The 12,813-nt window shown below is 42.4% G+C and overlaps 1 protein-coding gene across 4 annotated transcripts in view; it reads left to right on the forward strand.

Moving 5' to 3' along the window:
* The window catches only part of SPICE1 (spindle and centriole associated protein 1), a 33,342-nt gene extending 21,356 nt beyond the window's left edge, over positions 1-11,986 (forward strand). For 3 of the 4 annotated variants that reach the window (XM_067545978.1, XM_067545980.1, XM_067545981.1), the window contains exons 10-17: positions 197-328; positions 1,182-1,329; positions 3,397-3,621; positions 4,676-5,142; positions 6,318-6,489; positions 7,522-7,624; positions 9,261-9,348; positions 10,202-11,986. In XM_067545978.1, coding sequence (XP_067402079.1) covers positions 197-328; positions 1,182-1,329; positions 3,397-3,621; positions 4,676-5,142; positions 6,318-6,489; positions 7,522-7,624; positions 9,261-9,348; positions 10,202-10,258 — 1,392 coding nt within the window. In that variant the 3' untranslated portion in view covers positions 10,259-11,986. The remainder of the gene's footprint in view (positions 1-196; positions 329-1,181; positions 1,330-3,396; positions 3,622-4,675; positions 5,143-6,317; positions 6,490-7,521; positions 7,625-9,260; positions 9,349-10,201) is intronic. The other variant, XM_067545979.1, reaches the window with a different exon arrangement.
* Positions 11,987-12,813: the final 827 nt, after the last annotated feature.

Below are 12,813 nucleotides of genomic sequence, written 5' to 3' on the forward strand. Positions count from 1 at the left end.
AGTCAAGCAGCGTGTCAGTTTGAATGTCCAATAAGCTGAGGTTTGCAATGGTAATGCTGACATCACCTTAAAGCTGGGAGCAGAGAAACACAGCTTTGCTAACTAGGTATTGGGGTTTGGAGTTACTCTCGTTTGTAACATGAATCTGTATTGATGATTGTGTTTTCTTTTCACACACCCCCCCCCCCCCCCCAAGGGTGAGATGCAGCTACGTCAGGAAACGGCAATGAGGCAGCAGCTTGAGGGGGTGCTGAATGAACACAGAGCACTGATTGATGCTCTGACAGCTGAAATCCTTCAGGTCAGAGAAGAAAATACTGCCATACAGGTACAAGTTGTTGCTGACCCTTTCCTTTGACACCTTATGAAACCCACTGCAGGAACTAATGCAATGAAAGATTTAAGTAGGTTCTTCATCTCTAGAGTGAGGTGTCTGAGTTGAGATCCATTGGCAGAGCAGCATAGGAGGCAAAGAATTTTATCAGCAAGGGGTGATGTTACAAATCATCATTGAAAACGTGATAGTTGAAGAATCCGAGGACTGTAATAGCAGGGGGAGTTGTGATAGAGGGGTATGTGGAATTGTAATGCCAACCCTCAGTGCCTCATTCTAATTAGTGGTATATGCGCCTCACTTCAGAAAGCTCCAAATTCATATCAATTAAAAAGGAACCTTTTTTTCCCCCCCCCCCCTTAAATCCCTTTAAACTTTGACAAACTGATTTAGTACAGCTTAGCCTTACTTTAACAGACACCTGTTGTGCAGTCTACATCTTTAGAAATCTGACTCTGTGCTCCCCCAATATTAATACTAGAGGGACAGTGAAGTGGAACTGACACGTCTTATCAGTTTCACCTTGTCACTCTGCAGCTATGGTGGATTAGTCTGGGAGTTGCAGCCACAAGAGAAACAACCTGGGGAAGGAAGAGGGGGATGCGGGGGCAGTGGAGGGAAATCAATAAAATTTGGGGCCAATCAGGAAGGAAAAAGGAGGGAGAAATAGAGGAGACAAATGCAGAGATGCCTTTGTTTGGCACCTCATTGGGGTCAGATTAAAGCTTTGGCACTAAAAGGGGAAATGTATTATTCCTCTGAGTGCTTATTGCCTTTGTAAAACTAATATCTGTCCCTAGAACACAGATTTCTATATGTATGTGCTTTTTTTTCCCTCCTCCCTTAGAAAAGGCTTCAGCAGTACATGGTGGTAACAGATGAACAGTTGATTTCACTCACTCAGGCATTCAAAAGCCTCCCTGTAACAGACCCTAACAGAGGGCGAAGTCAAACAGATTTTGGAGTTGGCGTCAACAATCCAGCAAACAGTCAAGGTGTGTGTCGTTACAATGCATTAATAACTTCAGAATCCTAGGTGACATTCTGAAAAATGCCCACAGCTCTCCGTTCCAAACGACATCTGAGACAGCATGGGATAATTGCCAAAAAATGACTGACAAACCAGAACTTGATCCAGCAGACGCCCAGTGTAATCTCATTGAATTCAGTGGGACTATGCCAAACAGTACTACCATGCTTGGTAGTAAATTGTTATACACAGACAAACATCTAGTCTGAGGCGGATAGATGGATCCTTTTTCCACAGAAAAACCTAATGGGTTAAATCTTCCTGCCTTCTAGGCACGTCACATGTGAACCTGGGAACTGTGTGCTTCTGTGCCACAGTGAACAGCTCTTCTTCAATGCTCTGCTCTGAGCACATGGATATAGGCTGCTAACCTTTGGGTTTTTACAGGCATAGTATTCTGTTGTTTATTTTTTTATAGAGATATATAATAATTTTCAATATTTTCTTCTGTACCATTCTGCTCTCTCCCCTTCTTCCCGCACTGCCAGCTCCAAGCCTTGATCTGGACTGTGATGATTAGTTGGGTAACCAAACCATGGGCATATGCTGTAAACGTGGTGACACCACAAATGTTCCTGTTACAGTTAATGGTCCTTTCCTTACTCTTTCTGTGAGGATTATGTTCCCTCTCAGGCATTAATGCCCTGAACAGATCTGTTAAGGGGAAATCCAGATAAAGGGTCACACAAATGCGGGTTAAGGGTGTATGTGTACTCCAACTAAGTATGATCTCACAGACCGCTATAACACTGCAGTCATGTTTTCAGTCTGTTCTTCCCTGGCATGTCCAAAACAGATGGCAATATATAGACAAACCAGTCATAGGTAAGCAAAGGATTATTGAAGATTTCTTTAGGAAAAGAGAGAAACCAACTCTTAAGTGGAAACTTAATAAGGGGATGGGGGAATCAAGCTCTGAATTTTTTTTCTCACTCTTGCCCTCAGTCTTAGAATTCAGTTTTGCTATATACCTGATTCAGTGACCACTTCTGCAGTGAAATACTGACTAATTCAACCTGCTCGTGAATATGTACATCACAATATACATACATAGGTCTGCACTCTGTAGTCCATGCACAGAATGTACCAGCTACTAATGTCCTGAAACTGTGAGGCAGCATACAGTAGTTCTTTTCATCCTCTCCCAAGAATGCTTTTTATGCTGCATCATTATGAAAGGGTCCTGTCTTCAGGGATCAGATAGAAACTAGGAGTTCAGTAAATGGGTGTCCTATGCCAAGGTGGAGGGGGGAAGGGAAAAGGTGATGTTCCAAATAATCACTCAGTAGTAACAGGAGTTTGCCACAGTTGGAACAGTGTAGTATGATGGGGTAGTGTGTAAACAGACTATTGAAAGGAAAGAAAATAATCCTCAAAACAAGTGCATGAAAACTTTTATTTTGCCTTGCTGTTTCTGTTGAAGACGTTTGTATAAAGCTGGGAAAATAACACTGGGGTTGGAGTTCATGCTCTGATGTTTGTGCACTAGAGCAAAAATGAGACCTTTTCACCCTGCAGTTAGATGAGAATGGCAGCCATGGTTTAGAGGGCTATGTGCATATTAGTTAGAGAGAGTGGATTTAAAAGGAGGGTATACAGCACAGAATAACTGGAAATAGCGTGGTAACAGCCAAATTTCTATGTTAACCAAGGCACTTTACATATTTGCGTGCATTCTGAACAACTGACAGTCGTGTGCTTGGCGACAGTCTCTTGTGGGGTGCTTGGCAATCGGATGTCCTTTGGATCACTGAAATTTGTTTAATTTCCATCTTGGAGATGGGAAACCATTTCAGAAATACCTTAGGTTAAAGTTACTTTAGGTAGCTGAAGGTTTTCTTTCCAAGCCTGCTAATTGTGTAGCTCTTCTAACAGTATTTTACCTTGGATGGTGAATTCCCTCCCCACCCCCATGTTTTCAGTCACGTGAATGCAGAATCTATCTTGATGGGAATTTTATTTTTCAGTTGCTTACGTACTAAAATATTTTGTTTCTAATACACCCAATTCTTGCCTTGTTTGTCTTCTTCAGAGAAGCCTGTTTTACACTCCACTGTGCCCAGGACTGATATTTTCAGAAGGGAAAACATGCTTGTATTCTCACAGGAGGAGCTGCCTGTGAAACTTCCCCAGTGGTCAAGTCCCTCAGACACTGTAGTGGCAGGCAGCAGTTTGCCAGCTCATATGTTCCAGCCAGCTGTGTTGTTATCTCCACCCAGACAGAAGAGTATCCAGGAATTCTCTCCTTCTCAGAATGGTGAGATGGTGCCCTCTCTCTTTGGACGGAATAAGATCATTATCCTTCATATATGTTGTCAAATATATTGTGCTTCCTCTTTCAAATATTTTATTAAATTGTTAAATGAATTTCCACCAGGATTTGGCTTTGCCCACTTGTTTGTTAGAGACAGCCGTTCTATGCAAGTTCCCAGTTTGGGCACCAGGTGCCTGGCACCATAGGAAGCTGCCTGACATAAGAACCCAGGTCTCTTGCCTCTGCAACTGGAGCTGTGTTTCTGTCTTCTCGCCTGTTTGCCTATTGCTAGTCTTTCTGTTGACTGCTGACTCTTAATATCCTCAGCCCTTGCTGACGAGTAAATTTTCAGTTACAATGCATGACAGGAAGAAATGATCATTAATCCTCAAAATAATTTGAGCCTATGTACAAGGTTTCAGTAAGCTTTTAACCATATAGGAAGTCAGAAGAGTTGTTATTAGGGGTGATAGATAAATGTTCTGCCATTAGGTGTTTCTTAAAAATGTTTACTCCTAAACTACTTCCAAATTCTCAGAAAAGTCACTCTGTACTCAAAAAGCAAATACTGTAATTTGGGGAAAGACAAACTGCACTGGCTTAGCAGAAGGTAACTCACGTTTGCTATTTTCAGCATTTTGCCCGTTCCCTCTGATGTTAACTCTGGGGTAACAAAGCAGAGAATAACTAGAGATCAATCTTTATAAAATGGAGGATGTACTTGGCAGGAAAATTAAATGTTTATTTCAAAGGTCCTAACTGATATTGTAAACTTAAAAAGCTCAGCTCCTCTCTTCCGTGGCAGCTCATCCCATTCCCTTCTGCTAGCTTTAAATTCAAGTAATTGTTCAATTATTTGCAGTGATCTCTTTTGGGGAACATTAGCCAAAGGTGTAATGAGTCTATTCCCAGAGTAGAAAACTATGCATGTCCCCAGCCTGAGTTGGGTGTTGCAGTTCAAACCCTTCTCTGACTTAGCTCCATTAGGTTAATGCTGCACAGTCAGTCCCCTTGTTGAAGACCACTTGTTTACTGTTCCTCTGTTCTTTGGCTGTAGCCTTGAAGAAGCGAGTTCAAACATATCCTGCATCTCACATCTCTCCATCTATGGAAACCACTGAGCGAGAGTCGAACTGGAGAAAGAGCTCACCTTCTTCTTTGGGAACTCCGAGCACATATGAAGAGAATCGTCTCCTCACCGAGAGGTGGCGAATTCCTTCCACATACAAAGACTTGGAGAGTGCTTCACTGCCAGCTGGTCAGCAAGGGAGAAGCACCTGGTCGCCAGTGGAGAGAGGGGTCACTGGTGGCTCTGGGGAGGGGCAGAAGCGCAGTGCACCTGAGGAGCACACTCAAAGCAATTGTCTGTTAGGACAGATAGCTGAGCTCGCACTGCAGAACTCTGTTATCAAAGCTCAGCTCAGCAAATTCAGAGACCACGCTCAAGAGGCAGGGGATGGCCTGAAACAGCCAATCACAGTGCAGAATATGAACACTAGTCTAGGATCGGCCATGCAAGGACAGGTAAGAATGAAAGAGAAGGTAAAGATTGGGTTGCCCTTCATCCCCTTTCTCCATTTCTCCACCAAGTATTGATTTTATGGTATCAGGTTTGGGACGGTCTCTTTTTTCCCCACTTTCGCCAGTCACTGTATGAGAGCGAGTAGAAGAACTTGTGTAGGGAGGAAGGAGGTATTTATTTATTTAAACCTCATCCTGTCTTTGAGCCAGCTTGACTCCCTCATCTTCCAATTTCCCTTTCACTGAGGATTGCAGCTGCAGTTCTTCATGTGAGACCATGATACCAGTGTAAGTAGCCTTTTCAAAGATGGAAGTCAATGCTATCTGGGTGCTGGTAAGCAAAGGATGCATGGCAGACATCAAAAGGAAAATTGTCCTCTCTCCCATGTAAGCAAGACTGGCTTGTCCTTAGTTAATGTGTGTATGGGGGGGGAAGAGGCCTTTGTCTACACTAGGAAAATTGGGACCTGGAATTAACCAGTAGTGGTGTAGACAGACCACTGCTTTTGAGTAGGGATAGACAACACAAACACCTTAATCCTGCTTACACTACAGCCTCAACTCATGCTACCACCAGTGGAGCTGCATTCTGGTGAACTAGGATCCTAATTTTCCTAGTATAGATGTAGCCTAAGGGCTTAATTCTCCATTGTCTTATGTAGTGTCTAGTTGTTTACAGCTGTGCAAAATGGGTATAAAGCTGTAGCAAATCAGAATGGTCATATTACCCTCACTATGCACGGGTATATATGACTTTGCAAGGGGCAAAGCAGTGGAAAATAGGTCCTGAGACATTAAGCATAGTTTAAAGAGACAGGAGATTTCTGTTTAACCATCTTGAACACGTTCTCACCCATACACCTACAGCACACTCCTTTGGTCAAACGTTTGTTTGACTGTGGTTGGTTGATTGGAGTGATACAGAGAAGACAGCTTTATGCTATCTGTTGTGGTTCATTTAACTTAATGTGAAGATGCATTGGATCTGTCAAGTACCCAGATGCTAGCGCAAAAAGCACATAAAATCAGAAGTTTATTTGGAAGATGCTCTACGTCTTTAAAGTTGCTGAAACCCAATTCAGCCTGAAGAATCAGTTTATATAAAAACACCTACTCTACTGCACGCCCTCTAAAGCTGCAACTTCCAAGTTTGTTTTGTTTGTAATGATTTGTGTTAGACTTTGCCAGAAGTACCAAAGAGCTTGGAGGAACGAATAGCAGAGCTGAACCGCCAAAGTGCAGAAGCCCGTGGTAAACTGCTGCAGCTGATAGACCAGCAAAAATTGGCCACTGTCAACTCTGTCTCTCCACCAGTATCACCTATTTCACCTTCTCCTGTAAATTGGACTGGTATGTAGTCCTCTCTTTGCTACACAGTAAGTTATGTACCAGCTCTCTTCAGTTGACTGTATCAGCAGTTCCCGAACAGTGCCCATGTTGATAATCCACTAAAAGCTGTCTGGTCATGTGGTGTAGGCTCGCCGTGTTTACAGCTGCTGAATTTCATCAAGACAGCTAAAAATACATCAGCTAAAGTTACTTTTCTATGTAATTAATTGCTGCAGTCGTGTCACTTCCGGCTATACTCGCTCTTCGTCACGCTAATGTCCATAGAGCCATTACAGTGAGGATGTTAGCCTGCTTACATTTTGGACGCAGAACTAGATTTGTCAGTCCTGGGCATTAAGGGAGTGCTGCACAGCCCCCCTTCTTCTGCTTCCACAGTGGCAGGCAGCTTAATGAGGTCTCCCTTTTGCAGAGCTTTTCTGAGGAAAAGTCCAATCTTTTAATTCAAATTTCTGACTAGAAATCCTACTCAGGCTGATTCCTAGTCATGTCCCAAGGCTGTCTGCCTTTTGAGGACTCTTTGCCCTCAGGTCTGGTTTCCTTGCTGAGGACCTGCAGGATCCTCTGAGGTGATTAGATTGTATGGCACACTAGCAAAAAAGTCAGTGCAGAATTTATTTTATTTTTCCTGCTAGTTCAAGGTCCATGGATTAGCTACCGTGCTGTTGTGATTTTTTAAAACTGTGCAGCAGAATGAGGACTTCTTAATCCTTTCTTGAAGTAGCTGAGTGAAATGGCAAGCAAAATAAAGAAAGGGAAAAGGTAACAAACCACTGAAAAACCATAAAGGATAGGACTCAAAGGGTGTGTGTACAGTACCTAGCACAATGGGGTCCTGATCCCTGACTGGAGTCTGTAAGTGCTATTGCAATATAAATAGAAAAAAATAGTAAACTAAGAAAATGCCAAATTAGGAGAAAATGGAAAAGTAAAAACATAAAACTGTGAGACAGAAATGAGAGATGCTAAATAATGTATCATTGGAGGGGTTCCTGCATCTTCACTAAAACGGAGCAATATTTTCTTATTCTCTAGAAAATGCGAAGAGGACAATTGAGGTGTCTGTTCCAATGGCAGAAACTATGGACTGCTCCAAAGAAGATACTGCTTCTCCTGCCAGTGGGACCAGTGCAAGAAGGTAAAAACAGCTTAGATTCTATCTGTCTGAATGGGTGACAAATCAATGGTGAGATAATTTAACACTAGGAAAAACGACCATATTCTCCCAGATACAACTGGCATTCTATGGTTTCATCAGAGTCTAATCTGTAGAGATGGAAAATGGCCTGTAACAGGGTGGCAAGTGTCTTCTATTGAGCTCACCCTGTTAGCAAATGTTGGAATCCCCTTGGGAGATTGACTGATCCCTGCTGACTCTTTGTGGCAGATGTAGCTTGTTAATGCTTTCTGGATATGAGGGAGATGGAGATGGCTCTCTGGACAGAGGGAACTCTAATCTAGAATAGACAGGTTTCTGCATCTAAGATAAGGATTTAGGAATAATTAAGCTTTGAGGGAAAATAGCTACTCTGAAGATTACATTTTAATACCATGTGTGCAGACTCTGGTCAGAACAGGCTGGGAACTCCATCTGCTTCCAGGACAAACTGGAAGAAGTCAGCTCCTGCTCAGGGGAAGAAATGCTTTACACAGATGTTGGGAGTGGGAGGGAGGCAAACAAATGTTGTTCCATACCGTCATTCGTCACAATTTTTAGGGGTGAGGGAGAAGTGTTTAAAAAAACCCTCAATGCAGCATGTAGACCATAGACTGAGTACGAACATGACTGATATAGTCATAGAATCCACTTCGTCTTGCAGCTTTGAAGCAAAATGAGAACTTAAAGGAAAACTGTAGTGATTTTTTTCCATTTTTCACGTGCAGCCTTAATGGTGTCCTTGTGTGTATATGCATTATTATTATTAGGGCTCTTGATTCATCTCTACTAGGATAAGTGGGTAAAAATACCACCTCCCTGTGCCAGTGAGAGCTGTTTCACCAGTTGGAGTTTACCTGCCATCCACCCTGAGATGGTTTTTACTCTGTGGCTCTTAGCCATTTTAAGATCTGGCCGGGACTCCACATACAGCCAACTAACGTAGATTGCAGCTTCCTCTCTGTCTCCCCCTGCTTTCACATTCTAAGAGTTATGTCTACCCTAGAAATGCTACTGCCGCAGCGCTGCACCTGCACTGCTGTAATGTAGACGCTACAGTAACTGAAGGGGTTCTTCTGTCACTGTAGAAATCCACCTCTGCAAGAGGTGGCAGCTAGGTAGATGGAAGAATTCTTCCATCGACCAAGTGGTGCCTACACCAGGGCTTAGGTCAGCTTAATACAGTGCACAAGGCATGACATTTTTCACAGCCTAACTCTGTAGTGTAGATCAGCCCTAAGGAATTAATACGGCAGGCAGGCAGTGTGGTGTAAGTGAGACAGCGAAGTCACTTCCGTTGGGTTTACTACTTATTAACATGTTGACTTGATGTACAGTAGCTCTTGGGGCAATGAAATCAACTAATGCTTTAAAAACAACAAAAAAAACCCTGGAATTTTGTTTGGGGTAGAGATGGAGGTTTTTTCCCCCCATTATAACAAAGGTGGATGTTTCCAGTTAAGCAACTTCCATTACTAGCAGTTGGCATAACAGCATGCTTGTGACAAAGATTGAAGTGGTTTGTTGGAGGCTGCTGATGTAGATACCAGGTGCATGTCTCTGATCTTGTACTAGTATTCACTTCCTCCTCTTTCCATCTCACCTCATATGACTCTAGATCTGCAGGTGCCTCTAGCAAGACCTGTTCTCCATCAGATACCACTTCGGGAAGTATGAAATTAACACCTGTCAATCAGAGGACAAAGGTAATGGCTGCATGTTAGCATCCTCTTCAGCTCTGGGCTTTCACTGCTATGTCCTACATGTGTAATGAGGATTCTAGACACATACCGTGGGCTGGATTCTGCTCTGTTTATAGCAGTGTAAATCCAGAGTATATCAACTGAAGTAAAAAGTTGCTCTGATTAATAATAGAAATTAGAATCTGGGCAGCATGTAGGGGAATCTCTTGCAGTGTGTTAATGTAACTAGTCACTTGCCTCTAGAGACTTGGGTTTAGGCACTAAAAGTTACAAATGAAGTAATGCTAAGACTGTATTTTCCCACTGGGCATTTGTGCACATTATCAAACCACCATAGAATTTGGTACCTCTGACAGTCTGACTCGGAACAGCCAGTGATTGAAAGAGCAAACAAGGTTTCAAGTAAAGACTGAGATACATTTGAGAGACCCATATGTGGGGTGGAGAGGCTAGCATGCCTGCACAGACCCTGCGTGGCCCGTCCATTGTAATAGTCTGTACTGTCAGTCACTCACGTGTACGAATGTTACGGTTTTTTCCAGATGTAAAGAAAAACTGTCCATCTAGATTTCCAGTATCCTACGGAGGGTGAGATTTCCTTCAAAATTTCCCTGTTTAGCAGGAGGAGAAGGAACATTCTCTAGAGTAACACTATCTGCTGGGCCATTGTCTGTTCAGCATTTGTATTACTGGGAGGCATCATAGTGCCAATAGTGGAATGGAAGTTATCATAGTAGTCATCACATAGGGAGAAACTAAAGGATCTGTAGAAGCTGGTAATAACTGGTAAACTTGTGGGAGTGAAAGGACTCTATGAATATCACCTCAGTTCTTCTCCCCGCCCCCTTCTTTCCAGCAGGTGGAGAGGCAAAAAGAAGAAGGCTGGTTTGCACTATCAATGCATATCATGTAACAAGCTGAATCACACAATCTATTTTATATTTCTTTTTTGTGAAACACCTGTAGATTTCTGCAGTCCCTCTCCCCAAAACATGCATATTAACTCTCAAAGTGCCTACTTGTCAGTGCCACTAGAGGGCCATCAGCTTATTATGTAAGTGCTCTCCTTCAGACTAATGCAATTGCAATTACAGTCTTTCGAGTGGGACACAGAGGTGGTAATGGAACGTGACATTTCAGTTCCAGTTAGATGAAGAGGGGCTAAATTGGGGATGATTTAGCCCATTTTTATACCTCCGCATCCATCCACATTAGACATGCTGAAGAAAGGGGTTTCTGGAGAAGACACCAACTATTCTTTCATGCACCATCTTGGATACATGTCAGCACAAGATAAGGAAATCAGTAGGACAATCCGATTGAAAGAGTTGAGTGTGTAACGGAACAGATTGGAACACCATTGGTCACTGGGTAAGGACTTACATCGGAAAGAAACCAGTTCCTTATGTTTCAAGTGTGGTGACTGGTTTATAGAAGCTATATTCTTGTACCATGAGAATCCTTTTGTCTGAAAGTCATGACTGATGGGTTAGTCATGTCCACAAGACCACAGAGGCAGCTACTCTTTTGACTTTTGACACCCAAACTACCCCCCCAGCCTCGTATCACAACTCCAGTCTTACTGCCTCTGTGCTACAATGAGCAGCTCTTCTGTGCAACCCTGCTCTGGGGCTGAGTAGGATTTTCCTTTACGCAAGGGGAAATGTTTAAAGGAGAAAATCCCCTTATTTTTCCAGATTCTGCTACCACCCTTACCATTCTGTATAGTTTTTTGATTGATTTAAATGACCAAAGGCTGCCACTGGCTTATAATATAGGGCCTGATCAGATTGCACACATTCTGTTTTTCCTGGAGTTAATATAAATTGATCGTTTCTGGTTTAGTTTCTTTCCTTCACCTGCCCTCTCACTCACACTGTGGTAATTAGGTGCTCCTTCCTTAATGTGAGAAACTTCTTAATCTTTTAGGGCCTTCAGATGGGTGATTGGATTGCTCCATAGTTCATCTGCTTGTTACCATCTGACTTTTCCATTTCTAGTACCTTATTTTCCATCTCATAGGAGGGCCAGGCAATTAAGTGCTGCTTAGTCAGGACAAAGTCCTAAAATCTGGTGCCTTGTTTGTGTCTCAAGCTAGCATGTCACATGTTTGAAAGGATACAAAGACAACTATTCATCACAGAACTATATTATAAGCCCTTCAGGTCTCAGCACGTTCCATAGAGCTGTTCCAATTTCTTAAGATGGAAAGAATTAGAGTATTTTAGGAGAAGATCCTCTGCTCTTAATTCTGCTCATCCTTCCTCTGTTCTGGGTGGACTGATGGCTACTCCCATCAGGTATGATATAAAAATTAGAGGATTTGCTGCATATGGGGAATAGACAATTTAAAAGTGACTTGAAGATTCCTTGTTTTAGGAAGACATTTATTATGGTACATTTAAAACGTCTATTTGAGGTTGTAAGTCTTACCTTGAGGCCCTTGGTCTCTGATACAGTGGTGAACTACATAGTGTGTTATACCCAAATGCCACAGCTATGTTAAATTGTTTTGTGTCCTGTGAGTGTGTATATATAATCCAGGGGCCGTGATCTTGTAGAGGCTTTATTTGATATTTTAATGTTTGATATTTTAATATTTAATTTTAATGATAAACTGTAAATAAAATCCAAAATCAAACGATGGTCATAGTTCTTTACTTTGTAACAGCATTCTCGTGGGCCTAGGTAGCGACCTCTACATTAAGAATGAAAAATAGTTTCTGTGATAAGCCCCAGTGGTCAGACTCTTTTTTTACTTTCTTAAAGTTTTATCTTCTTGGGGCTGAAGATTTCCATACTTGGTCTCTCCACACAAAGAAGCCTGCCTGAGCGCAAAGTGCAAGCAAAATCCTTTAGCTGGTAGAGTTTTCAGAGAATGGAGAAATATTTCCTCCTCCATCTTTTTTTTTTTTTTTTTTTTTTTTTTTTTAATTGTTGCTGTCACTTTTTGAGGGGAGGGATTCCATAGAAACAACAGAATCTGATTTGGTATGTACTGATCAAATATTTTTTGTAATTTACAGGAGTCCTTTCCTGTTGGTTAAATCAGTGGGAGCTGAATCAGGCCCTTAGGCCCTTCACTTTGTTAAATTCCATTAAAATTAGCTGTTAAATGACAGAGTTAAGACTGTTGGAAAATCCATCCCGGTTGATGCACAGTGGGGAATACTAAATTGAAGTTCATGGCAAAACTTCCAGTGGTCCCAGGAGGCCACATGTGCTCTCAAGTCAGCATTAGACTAACCGTCCCCGTGCTTGTCTCGGAGTTGGTACTGTCCCTTGATATCCCTAGGCAGTTGCTCTTTTTCTGTCTGACACCCCAGTGCAGCCTGAGATTACCGAACACCCCTCATCTGGGCTGAAAACAGGCTGCAACTGGGATTTAGAAGAATTGTTTGCTATACTACTGAAACCCCTCATAACAGTGTAAGGCAGAAGGCAGTCACTGTGTAGAGAGTTCAGTGC

The sequence above is a fragment of the Emydura macquarii genome, unplaced genomic scaffold (assembly GCF_026122565.2).
Source record: "Emydura macquarii macquarii isolate MOO-44397 ecotype Brisbane River unplaced genomic scaffold, CSIRO-AGI_Emac_v2 contig_1119, whole genome shotgun sequence".
Taxonomy (NCBI): Eukaryota; Metazoa; Chordata; order Testudines; family Chelidae; genus Emydura; species Emydura macquarii.